Consider the following 22,322-nt stretch of genomic DNA (forward strand, 5'->3'; position numbering starts at 1 on the left):
TTAAAATGTAGTTAGAGTCCATGTACTAGACAAAAATTTTGAATCTAGACACAGAAATTGACTTTGGTTGACTTAAGCTGCAAAGCAATTTATTTGGAGGGTGGTGGGTGGCTCAGAAACCCTGAGATCAGGGCTTAGGCAGAAACCAGGAAGGAAGACAGAGCTGAGATGCCACAGGAGCCATTGCTTCACATGCCACCAGTCGCCTCATTGTTGACTCTGCTATAGCTTTGGATGTCTTTGCCTCATTATCTTAAGATTACAAATCCTGGGAAGGAACATCTTGCTGAACTCGGGTTGTTTGCCCAAACTCAAGCTGCCAGGAAGTAGCAAATGGGCTATTTGGATTCCTACATAGTAGGAGTAGTGTTTGGATGCTGGGAAGCTAAGGTCACAAATGTCTGCCATAGGCACGATTTAGAAGTTGAGTTTTATTCTCTATATTGCAAACTTTTTTACATTGTAGAGTGGTGGTAACTCTAACGATTTTGAGAGAAAAATACCAAAATCAGGGCTCTCTTACACACAGACATATTGTAGAAACATCATCATCACTTTAAAATTTTTTATTTTTGAGGAAGAGAGTGCGCAAGTGAGCGTGAGCAGGGGAGGGGCAGAGAGCAAGGGAGACACAGAATCTGAAGCAGGCTCCAGGCTCTGAGCTGTCAGCACAGAGCCCGACACAGGGCTCAAACTCGTGAACTGTGAGATCATGGCCCAAGCCAAAGTTGGACGCTTCACCAAATGAGTCACCCAGACGTCCCACCACTTTAAAGTTTTAACATTGTCATTCTCTCCTTCTTGTTCATGCCATTGACTATTCCTGGTATTTTAGCCATTGAGAAGAAAAAATGTTTTAAGCTGTGGCTAAATATACTTCCTCTCAATAAAAAAGGTTTTACAGCTAAGTGAAAAAGGGATAAAAGAAAACCATAATTATAGGACAGTTCAGTATTGAATAAAGGAAATAAAATAATCAATAAAGGGAAAAAAAAGCCAATGAACTCAGACACCATTTACAAATTCACCTGGGATTTATTACATAGCATGCTTAAGGAAGGCATGCAGACACAGTAATTTTGGTGGGTAATTTGCTTTCTCATTGACTTATTTAATGATCTCTATGTTACTTATTGCTGCATTAATTACCCTAAAAACTTTGGGGCTCTAGACAAGCATTTATTATCTGAGTTTGCTAGAGTCGGTAATATGGAAGTAGCTTGGCTGCATGCTTCTGGTCAGAGTCTCATAAAGTTAGAGTGAAACTGTCGGTCAGGGCTGCAGGCATTTCAAGACTCACCTAGGGTCAAAGGATAAGTTCCCTTATGTGATTGTTGGTGACTTCAGTTCCTCATGGGTTGTCTACTAACAGCTTTCCTTAGTTCCTTGCCATGTGGGCCTCTCCATAGCACACCTTATAACATGGTGGCTGCCTCCGCTGCCCTGGAGCAAGAGAGGGAAGGCGAGAGAGGGAGAAAATAAATAAGATAGAAACCACAGTACCATTTGGTGAATGAGTCTTCAGAGTTGCATATTATAACTGCTGCTTTGTTCTGTTGGTTAGAAGGGAGTCACTCAATTCAAATTCACACTCAGGGCGAGGGGTGGTTAAGTTCTCCTCTTAGAAGAGCGTAAGAGAACTTGTGGATTTATTTTTAAAACCACATTTCCTTAATAAGTCCTCATCTGCGAGAAATGTGTGTGCGTACACATGTGTGTACCTTTGTTTTTCCTGGTATTCCATCTGAGAATTTTGAATTTTATTTTTCACATGACTTTGTTCCAGGAGAAATAAAGTTTTCTCATTTTATCGGTCTGAAGGAACAAGGAACAACAATAGAAAAGTGGTACATGGACTTTTGTTATGTATTCTAGTCGTCTCTGAATATAAGGAAATGTAAAAGTTTGAAAATTGTTGAAAGCAGTATAAAGATTTTGAATTTTTCATTCTTGGTTTTAGTTTCATTGGTGAGGAATCTGTGGCAGCTGGGGAAAAAAGTGTCTTAACCGACAGCCCTACATGGATCATTGACCCTATTGATGGAACAACTAATTTTGTCCATAGGTATGTTTTTAAAATGTTAATACTGTAGTTACTGTTTGTATACTAACTGAATGGACCTTTAGAACATTCTGTTCACAGACCTCGATGCTTTAGAGAATTGTATAATTTGTAGAGTGAAATGTACTATGCAGAATTTTCATCAGATATGGAAGAGGTGACAAAATATTCATGTCATGGACTTGTGCAGTGAAGTGCCCTGTTCACCATTCTTTTTCTCACTATTGGAGCCATATAAAATGTAAGCAAGTAACATTGCTGCTTTGAGATTAAGGAGCTAGTGGGATCAGTATGGGGGGGTGGGGGTCATATAAAATGTTGTCTATATAGAGTGGGTTCAATCCAGGAGAGAAACTATTGAGCATGGGTTGCATGATCAACAGCCTTGGGTTTGAATCCAGATGCCTTTTTTTAAAGTTTATTTATTTTGAGAGAGTGTGTGCATGTATACGCATGAGCAGGGGGAGGGGCAGAGAGAGAGGAAGGAGAGAATCTCAAGCTGACAGCATTGAGCCCAATGCAGAGCTCCATCCCACAAACTGAGATCATGACCTGTGCTGAAATCAAGAGTTGGATGCTTAACCGACTAAGCCACCCAGGTGCCCCCATATGCTCTTTTATAGGCTTTGTGACCTTGGGCAAGCTATTTAATCTTCCTAAGTTTCAGTTGTTGTTGTTTAATGTATAAAATAGACATATTAATGGTACGGTACCTGCCTCATAGAACTGTTTGTTCTTGAGATTCAGTGAGTAGTACTTTGAACTTAGTGTAGTGCCTGGCACAAAGTAAGTCTGCATCTCTGTGTAGTAGCACTGAAAGAGAGCCCAAGGGTATTGCCAGTGACCGTTAAAATGGGTAGTCTAGTTTGGTGGACTTACATAGATGTTATATTTGAAGTTGCCATGTAGGTATACGTATGTTTACTAATTCAGAGTTGTTAAAGTCTGTAAAGCTAAGATTTCAAATCTGTATGTGGAGTGTTAACATGGAAAGATGTTGTGGTATAACCTATAGAAGACTATAATACAGAGGGTATATGCTACGATCCCATTTTTGTTACAATGAAAACTCAAATATTTCTTAAACTTTTTATTTTCAATAGTTGAACACATTTTTTCATATTTTCTTCGTCTTGATTCTGGAGTAGAAATTACAACCTATGTGTTCAAAACCCTCATGCAGCCACAGCAATAACTGTGGTTAACAGTTTACTTTTCAGATGTGAAGCTCCAAATTTGGTGTTAAAGACAAGAAACAGTTTATTCTGTACAATTTAATACCTATGTTTACAGGTCCCCTGTGGGAGAAATGACCAAAAAAGACTTTTTTTAACCATGGTCAATTAAAATTTTTTTGAATTTGTTTTTATTTTTGGAAAAATTATTTTATATAGTTACTATATTCATGACATATGACATTCCAGAGATCTAAAATGGCAGGCAGTGCAAGGTGTCCTTCCCACTTCTGACCCCAGTTTCTCAGGACCAGTTTCTGGAGGTGGCCACTGTTGCCACATTCTTGGGAATTCTTTCAGAGATGTTTCATGCCTATAGAAGCATCCTTTATGTATGTATGTGTATGTATGTATACACCTCTCCCCTCACTATTTACACAAAGATTACATACTACTCACACTGTTCTGGGGGAGGAGGGATGAGACTATATGAAAAAGTATGTAGTCAGTTATGTTATGAAAGAACATGTTTATTGAAAGTAATACTTATCTTGATAAATATGTATATGTGTGTGTGTTTTTTTTTAAGGTTTCCTTTTGTAGCTGTTTCAATTGGCTTTACTGTAAATAAAAAGGTATGCTGTTTAAATGTATGATTGGTAAAATGCCTTGCTCTCATTTTCTGAGAAAGAGTAAATGTGTCTTTGTAATAAATTTAGGTTTGTCTCTACATTCAATTTACATAGCTGCATTATTTCAAAATACACTACGGAACTCTTAAAGTTGGCATGATACCTTTTCCAGTAAGAATAAAAATTTAATGTCTTCTGAGAAGCAAGAATTGAAAAAAACCTCGCAAGTAACTGAAATACAATTCAGTGTTTAATCACCATGATCTATTGTGATAGAGTCAGATGTGATGGGTGTTGTGATCTAAATGCTTAACAGAAGTGGTAGGGTTGGAGCTAGGAATGCCTTACTAGGCGTCAGTGAAGGGAGACTTGGAAAGACCAGAAAGCGGCAGTGGCCAAAGCATGGTTGGAAAATGCTGAGTGTGTTCAGGAACTCAATTACTTGCTATATCTAAAACCCAATAGAATATAATCTCTAGCTATTATGTTTCCTTGTTTGGCTATTTGGTCAAACAGTGATGTGTACTAACATCTTCTTCAAGGAGCTTGTGATAAATTTGACCAGCATGTATACAAGAGAGTCAAGAAATCTGTGAAAATAAAAACGCATCTTAGGCACAAAGTGTGTTAATTAGTGAGAACATCCAAAAGAAGCTAAAGGAGCCTTGAGCATATAATCGGCCCTGGGCTGTGTGCTGTCCCTGCCACTGAACTAGCTCACACTTCGTGCAAAAGTTAGATGTGTAAACAGATAAATATGTGCTGGGACTATGAAAAAAGGCTGTGAGAACATGAAGAAGGTATATCCAGTTACGCCTAGAGTGGTTTGGGGAGGCCTTCGTAACAGAAGGGGTCTTAGGAAGTCAGTCATGTGAGTTTGGTCTTAGCAACTTAGGAGTTTGCCAGATAAGAAAAGGAGGAAAGCATTTGAATCAGAACAGCTTGGAGAAGAGCATGATGTGTGTGGGGAACAAGATGCTCATCGTGAATGAAACTCTGAAAGTGGCAGGGGCAGAATTGATGAGGTGAGTTAGTTGTGATTTTGTTGTGAGGCACTGTGGCCTGTCTGTGCCAGAACATTTGGGTTTTGTTTTAAGGCAGTAGGAAACCAATAGAGGTTTTAAAGTACAGAGTGACAGATAATTCCAGCAATGTAGAGATCATACCAGAGGGGTGCAAAGGGTGATTCTGAACTAAGATGGGGCAGTGAGGATGGCTGAGGAAATGCCAAAATCAAGAAGTACTTTCAAGATAAAATTTGCAGAGGGAGACACACGGGGAAGGAATGAGGTGTGATCAGGTAATGAGTGATTTTTGGCCTCGGGCTGAGTCTTGAGGCAAGACTAACTCAAACCTGGCTTCCTACCTCTGATAATGGGGTTATAAGTGGCACAGGCCAAAGTTAAAAGTGGTAGTTGAATTTATAGACTGGAAAGAACGAACTTACAGGAATATAGAGAGCTAAAAGGGAAATGGAAGATATGGAAGAATGAGCAAATCCTGAGCCACGTCACTTTTAAGGGTTGGACACAGAACAAGGTCCTTAAAAAAACTGACCCCAAGATAGATTAGTGAGTGAAGTAGGACTAAGAGTACTGCCAGAAACCTGGAGGTGCTGGATTAAGTAATGAAGAAGTGTGGATAATTGTCAGCAGGCTGCAGTTCTTCAGGGAAGGCATTTGGTCAATAGGAGTTCATGGGTAATTTCTTTGCAAGAAGTTTGAGGAGAGTGCATGATTAGGGCAGAAGCCAAATTGTAATTTTTATTACTAGAAGAACAGGAGAAGCAAAGTATAGACTGCCCTTTAGCGGTGAAGAGAAAAGGAGAAGATAACATTTTGAAAGTTGTGCAAGGGAGCTAGAAATTGAGTGTGAAAGTACACCAGCATGGAAATCTGAGAGAAGAAGAATCAGTTGATGAAAGAATTTTTCAGAGAAGCTTGAGAGAGGGTAGGAATCATAATACAGAAGGAAGTACTCACCTTAGAAAGTAGGAAATACTTGTCTTTATCTGAGGCAGGAGGGCAGGAGGTCAAGGCGGGTGCTCTTAAATTGAGAAATAGATGGGACAAGAGTCAAGGATTCAAGTCTGATGACCTCTTTCCTCTGTTTAAGCTGGAAATTAGCATTAAGTATCCCACAGTAGTTCTTTGAACACATTCTTAGCATACCTGATTTTTTTTTTTTTTTTATTGTCACTGCCTTAGAAAAAGTACTCATTTGATGATGAAAAACACTCAGGTTTGATAAAGGAAAATTTTTCCTTCTGCAGATGGAATTTGGAGTTGTATACAGTTGCCTGGAGGATAAGATGTATACCGGCAGGAAAGGAAAGGGAGCCTTTTGTAATGGTCAAAAACTACAGGTTTCACAACAAGAAGGTAGGTTTATCCTCTGATTTTTGATGTGATTGATATTACATACGTGTGCTTTGAATTTTTTGAGTTAACATGTAGAGTTCACTCAGTTAACAGATTCATAAATTGTGTATACTTTCCTATTACTTCTTAATTTCCACTGCAGTTTTGAATGTGGTAGTAGGAGCAAGGATCTCGAGTATAGTCCAGAAACACCCCTTCAGCCCCAGCAGCTTGCTAAGTGCTGGGATAGGAAGATAAATAAGAAGGGCTCCCCGCCGCCATGGAGTTCACGGCTCATTGTTTCAGCCACTGCATCTCAAATTCTTTGTCAAAGTCCTCTGATCTGATGCCACTGGGGCCGGTTGTCAGACCATAAATGTGGGAGAATAAAAGTCTGTTACAGTTGGGAATCATTAAAAATGACATGACACATACACATTTTTCATGACCTTGATGACTGGCGTTTTGTCTTTTATGTGACGGCTCATTGAGGTGGGAGTGTCCCCTTTTTTCCATAAACCGTGTCCAGCACTTCCCTGGTGGTTCTTTCAGGTGCAGCAAGAACTTAGACGCTTCAGAATCCCCCTCCACCTGCGTAATCTTTCTCCTCAGACACTTAATTTGAGAGCAGATTTTTAGTTCATTTAGTTCGCTTTTAGTTCAGTTTAGTTTATTGAACTCGAAGACCCCAAAGATTGGAAGATGCGTCCTGATTTTTTCAAGATGTTAACGTGAAAGAAGTGCATCTTAGAATCAAAGTAATATAGTTTTTAATTAGCTTATGTGGTATTAGAGGAAACAAAAGTAAACACATTCGGAACAAGCTGGTAAGCGTCCGTCTCCACTGGTGGGAGCAGATGACGCGTAGGGTACACAAGGGAGCCTGTTAGCCAAGAGGGTTGCGTGTGTCATGAGCTTCAGTCATGTTGTTTCAAAGAGGGCACAGATAGCATTGGATAAGCTGTCAGGTTAGTAAATGGAGGTCAGCCACCACTTAACTTTCGTTTTATTTCAAATCTATATTTAAATTTCCCCAAGTTTTACTTTTTAAATATTTAAGGTATTTGCTTGTTTCCCACGAAACATACCATGCATGCAAGCAAATTGGTTATATTCTACACTTTGGGGGGATGATCTAAGAAGCAGATTCTTTTGGTGATTATAAAACAACCACTTTGAGGATAATAAATTTATCAGAATTTTAAATACTTCAAGGCTTAGAAATTTGATACAACCAGGAAGAGGGATAAAAATGTCCCATTTTGTTCTAAATTATAAGTATCACATTTTTTATCAGAATTCTTATTAAACTCTAGTGATTATTTAAAACATTCTCTTTCAGATATTACCAAATCACTCTTGGTGACAGAGTTTGGCTCTTCTAGAACACCAGAGACTGTAAGAATTATTCTTTCTAATCTGGAAAGGCTTTTGTGTGTTCCCATTCATGGGTAAGCTCTTTTCATTTATTCCCTGAAGTTCCAGAGAATTTAACATCTTAAAGAATGAATTTTCCTTAAACTTTTTTTTTTTTTTTTAACATTTATTCATTTTGGGGAGAGAGAGAAAGCGTGCGTGTGTGCAAGCAAGTGGGGGTGGGGCAGAGAGAGGGATACACGGAATCCGAAGCAGGCTCCAGGCTCTGAGCTGTCAGCACAGAGCCCGACTTGGGGCTCAAACTCATGAACTGTGAGATCATGACCTGAGCCAAAGTCAGGCGCTTAACCTACTGAGCCACCCAGGCACTTCGAATTTTCTTTTAGAAGTTAAATTTTTTTATTAATAGGCTTGGGGTCAGTACCATAATTCTAACTTTGTAATGTAACTAAGAAACCTTTTTATTTGAGAACAATTTCATATGTGACAAAATTTGCTGAAATAATTAAAAAAAAATCCCTTTACTCAGATTCACCTGTTGTTAACATTTTACCCTATTTGCTTTATTTTTTCATTCCCTCTGTGTGTGTGTGTGTGTGTGTGTGTGTGCGCGTGCGCGCATGCATACATGCAGTTTTTTTCCCCCAAACTAATTTAGGGTCAATTGCTTACATCATGACTCTTTATCCCTAAATACTTCAGTTTATTTCTTGAGATTGATGAGAGATATTTTCTTCTATGATCACAGTACAATTACTGACTTTATAAATTTATTTTTTATCTGATGTACCATCTGTATTTAATTTTGTCACTTGATATAATGTCCTTTGTAGCCTTTATTTTATTTTATTTTATTTTATTTTATTTTATTTTAACGAATGTAAGATTCAGTCTGGGGTCAGGCATTACATTTAGTTATTATGTCTGGTTAGCCACCTTTAATCTGGAGTGTTTCCGCAACCTAAGAAATTACCCACTTCCTCTCAGTTTTCAAATTATTTGCATGAATGGATACAAGGTAGACTCTTATAATTTATTTCTGGTTTCTCTGTATCGATGGTTGTCTTCCCTTGTCACTTCTTATTTTTTATATTTGTGCTTTGTTTTTGTAAATCTTGATTAAAGTACTTACGTGGCTTGTCTTTTTTTTTTTTTTAATGTTTATTTTTGAGAGAGAGAGAGAGAGAGAGAGAGAGAGCAATCGCAAGTGCGTAAGCGAGGGAGGGGCAGAGAGAGAGGGAGACACAGAATCCGAAGTAAGCTCCAGGCTCTGAGCTGTCAGCATAGAGCCTGATGCGGAGCTCGAACCCACGAACAGCGAGATCATGACCTGAGCCAAAGTCAGACGCTTAACCGATTGAGCCACCCAGGCGCCCCTCTTTTTGTTTTTGTTTTTGTTTTGTTTTTTTTGTTTTATCAAAGAACCAGGATTATGATTTATTAATCTGATCTATAGTTTTTCTCCTCTCTGCCTTATTATTTTCATCCTTGTGCCTTTCTTGGTTCCTTTTTAAGTAGAGAGTTTGCTTTTATTCTTTCACTTTTATTAATATAAATATCTAGGCTATGAATTTCTGTCTTACCTCTGTGTTAAATGGTTCCGTAGATTCTGATACATAGGGTTTTCATTCTAATTATTTTCATAAAATCAGTAATTTGTTTGTATTTCCTCTTTCACTTAAGAGTTCTATTCTTAAATTTCTACAAAGAAAGTTTCTTTAAATTTCATTTTTTAATTTTAGTAGTTTTGTTACATTGTAACAAATCTGCTATGGAACTTACTAATGTTTTGTTTGTGCATTCTATAATTAATGTTTGTTACAGTTCCATATGCACTGAGTTAAAGTATATGCTCCATTGTCAGGGTATAATGTTTGATATATAGCCTAAGGATTGACCTTATTGTGTTTATTTTTCTACTTCACCTGTCTCATACTGAGTGATATGTTAAATTCTTCTGTTATTAGTGTGTTTCTCAGTATTTCTCCTTGGAAATCATAAAGTTTTTTTTTTTAATGTTTATTGATTTATTTTGAGAGAACATAAGCAGAGGAGGGTGAGAGGGAGGGAGGGAGGGAGAGAATAGAGAGAATAGAGGGAGGGAGAGAAGCAGGCTCCACACTCAGGGGGAGTCCGATGCAGGGCTCTGTCTCACGACCATGAGATGACCTGAGCTGAAATCAGGAGTTGGACATGTAACCCACTGAGCCACCCAGGCACTCCTACAACTCTTAGAGCTTTTATCTTATATAAGGTGGAAGCAGTATTATTTGATGCCTATACATAACTGTTACACCTTCTTGTATCATTTTAACTTTACTTACAGTATCCTTTGTTTTGTTTCATCCTTTTGGACTTAGTCTACTTTGACATCAAAAATGAAAACTCTGCCTCCTAACTATTATTGCCATTTGCTTGGTACATGTTGGTCCACTTTTATTTGTAGCCCTTTTGAATCATTGTTTCAAGTGTGTCTCTTGAATACAGCCTGGAATGGAGTTTTGTTTTATAATGAATTTAATTTTTTTTCTTTTAACAAAACAGGCCTGTTCAAATGTTAATATGACAGTTTAGTCTCAATTCTACCCTTTAGTCTTAGTTCTTTGTTGGTCTTAACAAAAGGACTGCTACAGGCGTCTTATAAAGTTTTCCCGGTCACCTTAAGATTGTATGAAGCTCATCCTTTATGGGTTCCTTGGGAAGGGCACATGTGCATAAAGTTCCATGAGTTCTGGCACGTTCCAAACTCTTCTTCTGTGGCTTTGAAACTTGAACAGCTTGGCTGGATGTAATATCCTTAAGAAACAAAGTATGGACTAAATTTCTTGAAAATGCTATTTTACTGTTGCCTTGCTTTGTATGTTGCTTTTGAGAAATCTGATGCCATTCTAATTTTTTTGGCTTTTTAATTCATGTTTTACTTGGAGGCTCTTTTTGTTTTGTTTTGCTTTTTTGTTTTTTAATCTTTCTAATTGTACAATGATCTTGGAATTGCTCATTCTGGCAGTTTTCTCCTTTAACATGTACACTCATGTCTTTTTTTATTCAGGAAAATCTTTGAATTATAGCTTTAAAAATTTTTTATATTTATTTATTATTGAGAGAAAGAGAGACACAGAGCGTGAGCAGGGGAGGGTTAGAGAGAGGGGGGAGACACAGAATCCGAAGTAGGCCCCAGGCCCTGAGCTGTCAGCACAGAGCCTGTCGCGGGGCTCGAACTCACAAACTGTGAGATCATGCCCTGAGCCGAAGTCGGTCGCCCAACCGACTGAGCCACCCAGGCACCCCTGAATTATAGTTTTAAATACTAATTCAGTTCTCATTTTCATTTTCTGTTCTGTTTTCATTTCTTCAGGACACTAGTAGTAATGTTCAACCTGCTTTGTGTCATCTTTTTCAACTACTTTCTCTCTGACCCTTTTTACTTCTTTCCTTTATTGCTTTTCCTCATTGCCCTTCATTAGGTTTTTATTGGCATCTGTTCTCCTAAGGGTACCTTGTAATCTACTTTTCATTCATGATACAATTTTGTCTCCCCCCCTCCCCCATCTTCTTTTCTGAGGTTTATGCATCTTTTATTTCTTCCTTTTCCCACCCCATTTCTACAGCAGTTTTTTTGAATTTCTGATTTAACTCCCTCCCCCACCCCCGTATTTACAAACATTTGTTTGAGGGTATTTAATTCAGGTTGGATTGATTTCATTTTCAGTTTTTTTCAGTCTCATTGTGGACTTTTTGGGGGAGACTTTATCAGGCAAAAAAAACCAAAAACAAAAACAAAACACTTTCATTAGCAAATGTCTGATATTTTATAGTAGTTCTGTATGGATGTGGTCTCCTTTTTTTCTATTTCTGTTCATTTTGTGATCAGTGTTCCTGATTTCAGAACTTTTTATTCCCAGTTCTGCCCTTCTGTGCAGTTTCTTTTATGATAATCTATTAAGTTGTGGTGGGGATTGGGGGTTGGCCTATGTTTCACTTTTATTTCTGTAGGATCCTTAATTTTTCACTAATTCTTTTCCTTCACTTCCTAGTCTAAAAGGGGTGGCACTTAAAATTTTTCTTGAGCTATAATTGACATATAACATTCCTTTCTTTTCTTTTCTTTTTTTTTTTTTTTTTGAGAGAGAGACAGAGACAGCACGAGTGGGGGAGGGGCGGAGAGAGAGGGAGACACAGAATCAGAAGCAGGCCCCAGGCTCTGAGCTGTCAGCACAGAGCGGGACGGAGGGCTGCCACCCATGAACCAGGACATCATGACCTGAGCCGAGGAAGTCAGATGCTAAACTGACTGAACCACTCAGGCACCCCAGACATATAACATTATTTTAATTTCAGGTATACAGTATAATGATTTCATATTTGGATATATTGTGAAATGATCACCACCACAATAAGTCTAGTGAATATCTATCATCACATAATAGAGTTTTTTTCTTCTTGTAGTGAGAACTTTTAAGATCTACTTTCTTAGCAACTTTGAAATATGGGATACAGAATTTTTTTTTTACATTTAATAACTTGTTTTATTATTTTATTTTTTTAAATTTACATCCAAATTAGTTAGCATATAGTGCAACAATGATTTCAGGAGTAGATTCCTTAATGCACCTTACCTAGTTAGCCCATCCCCCCTCCCACAACCCCTCCAGCAACCCTCAGTTTGTTCTCTGCATTTAAGAGTCTCTCATGTTTTGTTCCCCTCCCTGTCTTTTTATTATTTTTGTTTCCCTTCCCTTATGTTCATCTGTTTTGTCTCTTAAAGTCCTCATATGAGAGAAGTCATATGATTTTTGTCTTTGACTAATTTTGCTTATTATGATACCCTCCAGCTCCATCCATGTAGTTGCAAATGGCAAGATTTCATTCTTTTTGATTGCCGAGTGATATTCCATTGTATATATACATATACACCACTTCTTTATCCATTCATCCATCGATGGACATTTGGGCTCTTTCCATACTTTGGCTATTGTTGATAGTGCTGCTATAAACATGGGGGTGCATGTGTCTCTTCAAAACAGCACACCTGTATCCCTTGGATAAATGCCTAGTAGTGAAATTAATTGCTGGGTCATAGGGTAGTTCTACTTTTAATTTTTTAAGGAACCTCCATACTGTTTTCCAGAGTGGCTGCACCAGCTTGCATTCCCACCAGCAATGCAAAAGAGATCCTCTTTCTCTGCATCCTCACCAACATCTGTTGTTGCCTGAGTTGTTAATGTGAGCCATTCTGACAGGTGTGAGGTGGTATCTCATTGTGGTTTTGATTTGTATTTCCTTGTTGATGAGTGATGTTGAGCATTTTTTCATGCGTCGGTTAGGCATCTGTATGTCTTCTTTGGAGAAGTGTCTATTCATGTCCCCTGAACATTTCTTCACTGGATTATTTGTTTTTTGGGTGTTGAGTTTGATAAGTTCTTTATAGATTTTAGATACTAACCCTTTATCTGATATGTCATTTGCAAATATCTTCTCCCATTCTGTTGGTTGCCCTTTAGTTTTGCTGTTTGTTTCCTTCGCTGTGCAGAAGCTTTTTCTCTTGATGAGGTCCCAGTACTTGATTTTTGCTTTTGTTTCCCTTGCCTCCGGAGATGTGTTAAGTAAGAAGTTGCTGTAGCCAAGATCAAAGAAGTTTTTGCCTGCTTTCCTTGAGGATTTTGATGGCTTCCTGTCTTACATTGAGGTCTTTCATCCATTTTGAGTTTATTTTTGTGTATGGTGTAAGAAAGTGGTCCAGGTTTAGTCTTCTGCATGTCGCTGTCCAGTTTCCCAGCACCACTTGCTGAAGAGACTGTCTTTATTCCATTGGATATTCTTTCCTGCTTTGTCAAAGATTAGTTGGCCATATGCTTGTGGGTCCATTTCTGGGTTCTCTGTTCTGTTCCATTGATCTGAGTGTCTGTTCTTGTGCCAGTACCATACTGTCTTGATGATTACAGCTGTGTAGTATAGCTTGAAGTCTGGGATTGTGCCTCCTGCTTTGGTTTTCTTTTTCAAGATTGCTTTGGCTATTCGGGTCCTTTCTGGTTCCATACAAATTTTTAGGATTATTTGTTCTAGTTCTGTGAAGAATGCTGGTGTTATTTTGATAGGGATTGCTTTGAATATGTAGAATGCTTTGGGTAGTGTTGACATGTTAACAATATTTGTTCTTCCTATCCAGAAGCATGGAATCTTTTTCCATTTTTTGTGTCTTCTTCAATTTCTTTCATAAGCTTTCTATAGTTTTCAGTGTATAGATTTTTCACCTCTTTGGTTAGATTTATTCCTAGGTATTTTATGGTTTTTGGTGCAACAGTAAATGGGATTAATTCCTTGATTTCTCTTTCTGTCGCTTCATTGTTGGTGTATAGGATTGCAACCATTTTCTGTGCATTGATTTTATATCCTGCAACTTTGCTGAATTCATGAATCAGTTCTAGCAGTTTTTTGTGTGGAATCTTTTGGGTTTTCCATATAGAGTATCATGTTGTCTGTGAAGAGTGAAAGTTTGACCTCCTCCTGGCTGATTTGGATGCTTTTTATTTCTTTGTGTTGTCTGATTGCAAAGGCTAAGACTTGTAATACTATGTTGAATAACAGTGGAGAGAGTGGGCATCTCTGTCTTGTTCCTGACCTTAGGGGGAAAGCTCTCAGTTTTTCCCCATTGAGGATGATATTAGCATTGGGTCGTTCATATATGGCTTTTATGATCTTGAGGTATGCTCCTTCTATCCCTACCTTCTTGAGGGTTTTTATCAAGAAAGGATGCTGTATTTTGTCAAATGCTTTCTCTGCATCTATTGAGAGCATCATATGGTTCTTGTCCTTTCTTTTATTGACGTGATGGATCACATTGATTGTTTGCGGATATTGAACCAGCCCTGCATCCCAGGTATAAATCCCGCTGGGTCGTGGTGAATAATGTTTTTAATGTATTGTTGGATCCAGTTGGCTAATAATGTCTTGTTGAGGGTTTTTGCATCCATTTCGTCAGGGAAATTGGTCTATAGTTCTCCTTTTTAGTGGGGTTTCTGGTTTTGGAATCAAGGTAATGCTGGCTTCATAGAAAGAGTTTGAAAGTTTCCTTCCATTTCTATTTTTTTGGAACACCTTCAAGAGAATAGGTGTTAACTCTTCCTTAAATGTTTGGTAGAATTTCCCTGAAAGCCATCTGGCCCTGGACTCTTGTTTTTTGGCAGATTTTTGATTGCTAATTTGATTTCCTTACTGGTCATGGGTCTGTTCAAATTTTCTGTTTCTTCCTGTTTCAGTTTTGGTAGTGTATTTGTTTCTAGGAATTTGTCCATTTCTTCCAGATTGCCCATTTTATTGGCATATAATTGCTCATAATATTCTCTTATTATTTTTATTTCTGCTGTGTTGGCTGTGCTCTCTCCTCTTTCATTCTTGATTTTATTTATTTGGGTCCTTTCCTTTTTCTTCTTGATCAAACTGGCTAGTGGTTTATCAATTTTGTTAATTCTTTCAGAGAACCAGCTTTTGGTTTCATTGATCTGGTTTTTGGTTTTTTTTTTTTTTTTTGGTTTTGATAGCATTAATTTCTGCTCTAATCTTTATTATTTCCTGTCTTCTGCTGTTTTTGGGTTTTATTTGCTGTTCTTTTTCCAGTTCCTTAAGGCATAAGGTTACGTTGTATATCTGTGATCTTTCTTCCTTCTTTAGGGAGGCCTAGATTGCTATATACTTTCCTCTTATGATCCCCTTTGCTGCGTCCCAGAGGTTTTGGGTTGTGGTATTTATCATTTTCATTGGCTTCCATATACTTTTTAATTTCCTCTTTAACTTCTTGGTTGGCCCATTCATTCTTTAGTAGGATGTTCTTGAGTCTCCAAGTATTTGTTATCTTTCCAAATTTTTTCTTGTGGTTGATTTTGAGTTTCATAGCATTGTGGTCCGAAAATATGCACGGTATGATCTCAATCTTTTTGTACTTACTTAGGGCTGATTTGTGTCCCTATATGTGGTCTATTTTGGAGAACGTTCCATGTGCACTGGAGAAGACTGTATATTCTGCTGCTTTATGATGAACTGTTCTGAATATATCTGTTAAGTCCATCTGGTCCAGTGTGCCATTCAAAGCCATTGTTTCCTTGTTGATTTTTTGATTAGATGATCTGTCCATTGTTGTAAGTGGGGTGTTGAAGTCTCCTACTATTATGGTATTACTATCGATGAGTCTCTTTATGTTTGTGATTGATTTATATATTTGGGTGCTCCCACATTTGGCACATAAATGCTTACAATTGTTAGGTCTTCTTGGTGGATAGACTCCTTGATTATGATATAATGCCCTTCTGCATCTCTTGATACAGTCTTTAAAGTCTAGATTGTCTAATATAAGTATGGCTACTCTGACTTTCTTGTGTTGAGAATTAGCATGATAGCTGGTTCTCCATCCCCTTATTTTCAATCTGAAGGTGTCTTTAGGTCTAAAGTGAGTCTCTTATAAACAGCATATAGATGGATCTTGTTTTCTTATCCATTCTGTTACCCTATGTCTTTTGATTGGAGCATTGAGTCCATTGACGTTTAGAGTGAGTACTGAAAGATATGAATTTATTGCCATTATGATGCTTGTAGAGTTGGAGTTTCTGGTGGTGGTCTCTGGTCCTTTATAATCTTTGTTGCTTTTGGTATTTATTTATATATATATGTATTTTTTCATCTTTTCTCCCTTCAGAGAGTCCCCCTTAAAATTTCTTGCAGGGCTGGTTTAGTTTTCACAAACTCCTTTAATTTTTGTTTGGGAAACTTTTTATCTTTTCTTCTATTTTGAATGACAGTCTTGCTGGATAAAGAATTCTTGGCTGCATATTTTTCTGTTTCAGCACATTGAATATGGGATACAGAATTATTAACTATAGTTACCATGTAATATATTATATCCCCATGAATTATTTTATAACTGGAAATTTAAACCTTTGGACCCCCTTTATCCATCTTGTTCACCCTCAACCCCTGGCACCCACCAATCTGTTTTCTGTATCTAAGCTTGGTTGTTGTTTTGTTTTGTTTTAATGTTTATTTTAGAAGGAGAGAGAGCACGTGCACGCAAGCACAGGGGAGGGGCAGAGAGAGGGAGACACAGAATCTGAAGCTGGCTCTAGGCTCTGAGCTTTCAGCACAGAGCCTGATGCCGGGTTTGAACTCAAGAACTGCAAGATCATGCCCTGAGCCAAAGCCAGATGCTTAACCAACTGAGCTACCCAAATGCTCCATATTTTGTTTTGTTTTTACATTGCACATATACACAGAATAACCAGTCTTATTGGACTCTCCCCAAGAAGTACAGCTTCCTTGAAGCTGTGCGGTTAGGTTCTACTTTTTTTCTAGTGCCTTCTCTGTAAAGAGAAGTCTTTACGTACATAATCTTGCAGGACTATGAATTACCAAATTCTTACCTGTTTTCAGAATTTTTGTATTTGTTGTCTCACTTTTTCTTTCTTAGGGTAGTTAGCTTCCCTGGGGCTGCCAGGTTAGGGTCTGCATATTTTCCAGTTCCTTCCATAGTAAGGCTATGAATTACCAAATCCTTATATGTGTTCAACATATTTGTATTTGTTGTCTCACTTCCTGTTTAAGGTAGTTTTGTCTGTGTTCCTTCTGGGTCCTCTGTTCCCTTCTTGTGACAGTCTTTTCTGCCTCCTCTCCCCAACTTAGCAGCTACAAGCTTTCGATGCTCTGTTAGGATTTTGTTTGTTTGTTTGTTTGTTTGTTTTTCCCTTTACTTACAGGTAGTTTGAAAATTTGTGTTTTCTGGATCCTAGAACTGCTGAAGGAATTGATCCTGTGGGTTTTATTTGTCCTTGTTGATTTTTATTTTGCTTTTTGTGGAAAGATAATATGGGGTTTTAAAATCAGAATGCCAGGAGCACCTGAGTGGCTCAGTTGGTTGAGTGTCTGACTTCAGCTCAGGTCATGATCCCACAGTTTGTGGGTTTGAACCTCGCAGCAGGCTCGTTGCTGTCAGTGCGGAGTCCATTTTGGATCCTCTGTTCCCTGCCCCCCCCCGCCCCCGTCTCTGCCCCTCCCCTGCTCATGCTCTCTCTGTCAAAAATAAATAATAAACATTAAGAAATAGAAATCAGGATGCCACTATTATTCCCCAAACCGGAGTACTTCTTTAATGGAAGTTTTGTAAATGAAGAAATTCAAAGCAAATATTACAGTTATATACATTTGTCCTTAAAAGAGAAGCTAGAGTTTTGAGATTCCTAAATTTAATGTAGTTAATGTCTATGTTAAGTACCATTTCTCTGACCTTTATTGTAGTTGTTATCATGAAAAAAAAGACTTAATAATAACCACAGATTTTTGTATTTTATTTCACTATCAATTGTTTGTACCTTTTTCCTTCTGAAAATATCATTCTGAGAACTGACCAAAGAACATCTGAAAATGCAGACTTATTTGTAGGTGAGTTGACTAAGGTTCAGAGAGATGTGAGATAAGGTAGATGTGGTATAAGGTAGATGGAGATGTGACTAGAACCCTGACTTCCAGACCATTTCTCTTTCTTCAACATTAGACTTTTCTTTTTAGGAGTCAAGACATTCCATGTATAGTTTGGCCATTGTACAAAGTATAATTCTAGGCTGTAAATCTGTGATCTATATAGTAATAAAATAGAAGAGAAGAGTTTGTCAAGAAGGTATAGGACCAGGGTGCCTGGGTGGCTCAGTCGGTTAAGCGTCCAACTTCAGCTCAGGTCATGATCTCACAGTCCATGAGTTCGAGCCCCACGTCGGGCTCTGTGCTGATAGCTCAGAGCCTGGAGCCTGTTTCAGATTCTGTGTCTGCCTTGCTCTCTGACCCTTCCCCATTCATGCTCTCTTTCTGTCTCAAAAATAAATGTTAAAAAATAAAAAAAAAAAAAAGAAGGTATAGGACCTAGGGGTGCCTGGCTGGCTCAGTCTGTAGAGCATGTGATTCTTGATCTTGGGGTTGCGAGTTCAAGCCCCATGTTGGACATGGAGCCTACTTAGAAAAAAAAGCTATAAAACCTCCCAGAATGATGTCCTTGAGGGAAGAGCAGTAGGATTTTAAAAAAGCTTGCAGCTGTTTTAAAGCAAGGACTTTAACTGTGGGAAAATAAAATGGTTATGTTATTCATAAAGGAGCTGCAAGCACTCTACAACTTTAACCTTTTATGTTTCCATTTTATGTTTCCATTGAAGTCAAAAGTAAACAGTGTGACCTTTTAGTTTTGGATTTTCTTAAAATTATAAAGAAATATGCCAGGAAAATATTACCAAGGAGAAATGCTAATTTATTGATTTTTTTTCTGTGATCTTTTGTATTTTGCTGATTCTTGAGTTTTTCAATGTGAATTCAGAAGGGTTACACACACACACACACACACACACACACACACACACACACAAAACTAAAGGGAGTCATAATTTGAATGCATGCCTTAAACAAGTAGGAACAGTCTAATAGGTTCCTAATTAGGAAATGACATTTATGAGGCAAAGTTAAATCCTTATGGGTCTGTTTCCTTTAATTTTGGGAGACTTACTTAGGTGAAATGCACTGTTTGTTTACTGCTGTGTTTTCTGGCATCATGGCTTAGGGAATAATTTCATCTTAAATATAGTCTATGAGGTCCTTTTATATGCTCGGCACTCTCCCAGGTGCTTTACATCAGTTTATTATGACTATTAAAACAGTGGTTCAAAATAAGTTGGTATCCCCATTTTGATGACAAGAAGAGTAAAACATGAAAAGGAAACTTTTTCAAGATTATAGTTTTAAGCAGTGGCACAAACTCAAGTCTCTAGGAAGAACTATCTTCAGTATCACAATTCTATAGAAGCATCAGACTAAGATAGGATTCAGAACACATTTGTACAATGTAGACCATAGCCTTAATTATTTGGTAATTGAGTACTCTCTGGTAATAGTTGTCTGGAAAAGAATGTTCTTTCTGACTATAAGACTCCTTGCCTGAGAGCCCATTGTATTTATTAGAAATGGACAGAAGCATTACCAGTATGTATCGCTATTGTTCCTCCAGCCTACAATTCTATCTGAATAGAATACCAAGGGGTTATTCATGAAAGATCTTGGTATTTGCTTTCTAGGACATGAGCTATGGACCATCACATGTACCGTGGGACAAGGGAGAAAATATGCCATTCTTCATATAAACTAACAAAAGCCACTAAAGTTAATTTGGTTTTATGTATTTGGAAAGCAAACATCCGTTTAACATTTGTTACTAGTTCTTTCTTAAATTTGATATACAGTAAGACAAAGGCAGTAAAACCTTTGACATCAAATTTTAATCATTTTTAAATTGCTTTGGTACAAAGGATGTACTGAGGTACAATGTTATTTTTTTCATATTTTAGATACAAAATAAATACATTAGTCATAAATTCCTGTTTCTTTTTAAAATTTTTGTGTTTTTTAATTGAAGTATAAACGTATGGTAATAGATTAGCTTCAGGTGTACAACATAATGATTCATCAATTCTGTATCTTAGTGCTCACCATGGTAAGTGTAGTCACCATTTGTCACCAAACAATGTACAAAATTATTGATTTTGTTCCCTATGCTGTACTTTTCATTTCCGTGAGTTATTTCATAACTGTAAACCTGTTTTCTTAATCCCTTTTATCTATTTCAGCCATCCCTCCACCCACCTCCCCTCTGGCAACCATTATTTTATTCTCTATATCTAAGAATCTATTTTTGTTCATTTGTTTTGTTTTGTTTTTTAGATTCCACATATATTGAAATCATATGGTATTTGTCTTTCTCTAGCTTATTTTGCTTTGTGTAATACCTTCTAGGTCCATGCATATTATCACAAATGTCAAGTCTCATTCTTTTTTATGGCTGAATAATATTCCATTATGTCTGTCTATTCTATTTCCCATCTTCTTTATCCATTCACCTGTTGAAAGACCCTTGGGTTGCGTCTGTATCTTGGCTATTGTAAATAATGCTGCAGTAAACATAAGGGTACATACATCTTTTTGAATTAGCGTTTTCATTTTATTTAGGTAGTGCATCCAGTAGTGCAATTGCTGGGTTGTATGCTATTTCTATTTTAATTTTTTTGAGGACCTCCCATACTGTTTTCCACAGTAGCTGTGCCAAATTAAATGCACGAGAGTTCCTTTTATGTGAATGCTGCAGCTAGGACTCCTAGTAGCATGTTCAAGAAAAGTGGTCTTGTTCCTGTGCTCAGAAGAAAAGCTTTCTCAGGGGTGCCTGGATGGCTTAGTCAGTTAAGCATCCAAATTTGGCTCAGGTTAGGATCTCACGGCTTGTGGATTCAAGCCCTGTGTCGGGCTCTGTGCTGACAGCTCGGATCCTGGAGCCTGCTTTAGATTCTATGTCTCCCTCTCTCTCTCTGCCCCTCCTCTGCTCATGCTCTGTCTTCCTCTCTCTCTCAAAAATAAACATTAAATTTTTTAAGAAGAAAAGCAGGGCATCAGTATTTCACCACAGTATGATGTTATCTGTAGGCTTTTCATATATGGCCTTTATTATGTTGAGGTATGTTCCCTGTAAACCGATTTCGCTGAAGATTTTTAACATGAACAGATGTTGAAAATTGTCACGTGCTTTTTCTGCATCTGTTGGGATGATCATGTGATTTTTATCTTTCATTTTGTGGATGTGCTGTATCACATTGATTGATTTGCAAATATTAAACCATCTTTGCATCCTTGGAATGAATCCCACTTGGTCATGGTGAATGATCATTTTAATGTATTGTTGAATGTGGTTTGCTAATATCTTGAGGATTTTTGCATGTTCATCAGCGATAATCGCCTATAGTGTTCTTCTTTCATAATGTCTTTGTCTAGTTTTGGTATCAGAGTAATGCTGGCCTCACAGAATGAATTTGGGAGCTTTCCTCCTTCTGTTCTTTAGACTACTTTGAGAAGAATATGTATTGTGTGTGTGTGTGTGTGTGTATTTTCTTTTAGTATTGACTCTTCTTTAAATATTTGGTACAATTCACCTGTGACTGCATCTGGTTCTAGACTTTTGTTTGTTGGGAGTTTGATTACTGATTCAATTTCGTTGCTAGTTACTGGTGTGTTCAAATTTTCTATTTCTTCCTCATTTAGGTATGGAAGTTTATAGGTTTCTAAGAATTTATTCATCTAGGTCGCCCAGTTTGTTGGCATATGATTTTTCATAGTATTCTTATAATCTGTTGTATTTCTGTGCTATAAGTTGTTTATCCACCTTCATTTCTGATTGAGTCCTTTGTTTTTGTTGATGAATCTGGCTAAAGGTTTATCAGTTTTGCCTTTGTGGAGAACCAGTTTGGTGTCATTGAACTTTTCCATGGTTATTTTTAGTCTCTGTTTTATTTCTGCTCTAGTCTTAATATTTCCTTCTATTAGCTTTGGGCCATATTCTTTGTCTAGATTTCTTAATTTAAGGGTTTGTAAGGTGTTTGAGATTTTTGTTTCTTGAGTTAGACCTGTATTGCTATAAATTTCCCTCTTAAAATTCATTTTTGCTGCATCCCAAAGATTTTGTACAGTTGTATTTCTCATTTATCTCCATGTATTTTTACTTCCTCTTTGATTTCTTGGTTGACCTATTGATTATTTAGTAGCATATTGTTTAGTCTCTGTGTATTTGTATTCTTTGCAGGTTTTTTCTTGTAATTGATTTCTAGTTTCATACTGTTGTAGCCAGAAAAGATGCTTGATAGTATTTCAATCTTGAATT

The 22,322-nt window shown here is 37.5% G+C and overlaps 1 protein-coding gene across 6 annotated transcripts in view; it reads left to right on the forward strand.

Moving 5' to 3' along the window:
• The window catches only part of IMPA1 (inositol monophosphatase 1), a 36,245-nt gene that overhangs the window by 5,766 nt on the left and 8,157 nt on the right, over positions 1 to 22,322 (forward strand). For all 6 annotated transcript variants that reach the window (XM_040487504.1, XM_040487503.1, XM_040487507.1 and 3 more), the window contains 4 exons: positions 1,961 to 2,065; positions 3,827 to 3,872; positions 6,142 to 6,250; positions 7,572 to 7,680. In XM_040487504.1, the coding sequence (XP_040343438.1) occupies positions 1,961 to 2,065; positions 3,827 to 3,872; positions 6,142 to 6,250; positions 7,572 to 7,680 (369 nt within the window). The remainder of the gene's footprint in view (positions 1 to 1,960; positions 2,066 to 3,826; positions 3,873 to 6,141; positions 6,251 to 7,571; positions 7,681 to 22,322) is intronic.

The sequence above is a fragment of the Herpailurus yagouaroundi genome, unplaced genomic scaffold (assembly GCF_014898765.1).
Source record: "Herpailurus yagouaroundi ecotype Mexico unplaced genomic scaffold, PumYag 165, whole genome shotgun sequence".
Taxonomy (NCBI): domain Eukaryota; kingdom Metazoa; phylum Chordata; class Mammalia; order Carnivora; family Felidae; genus Herpailurus; species Herpailurus yagouaroundi.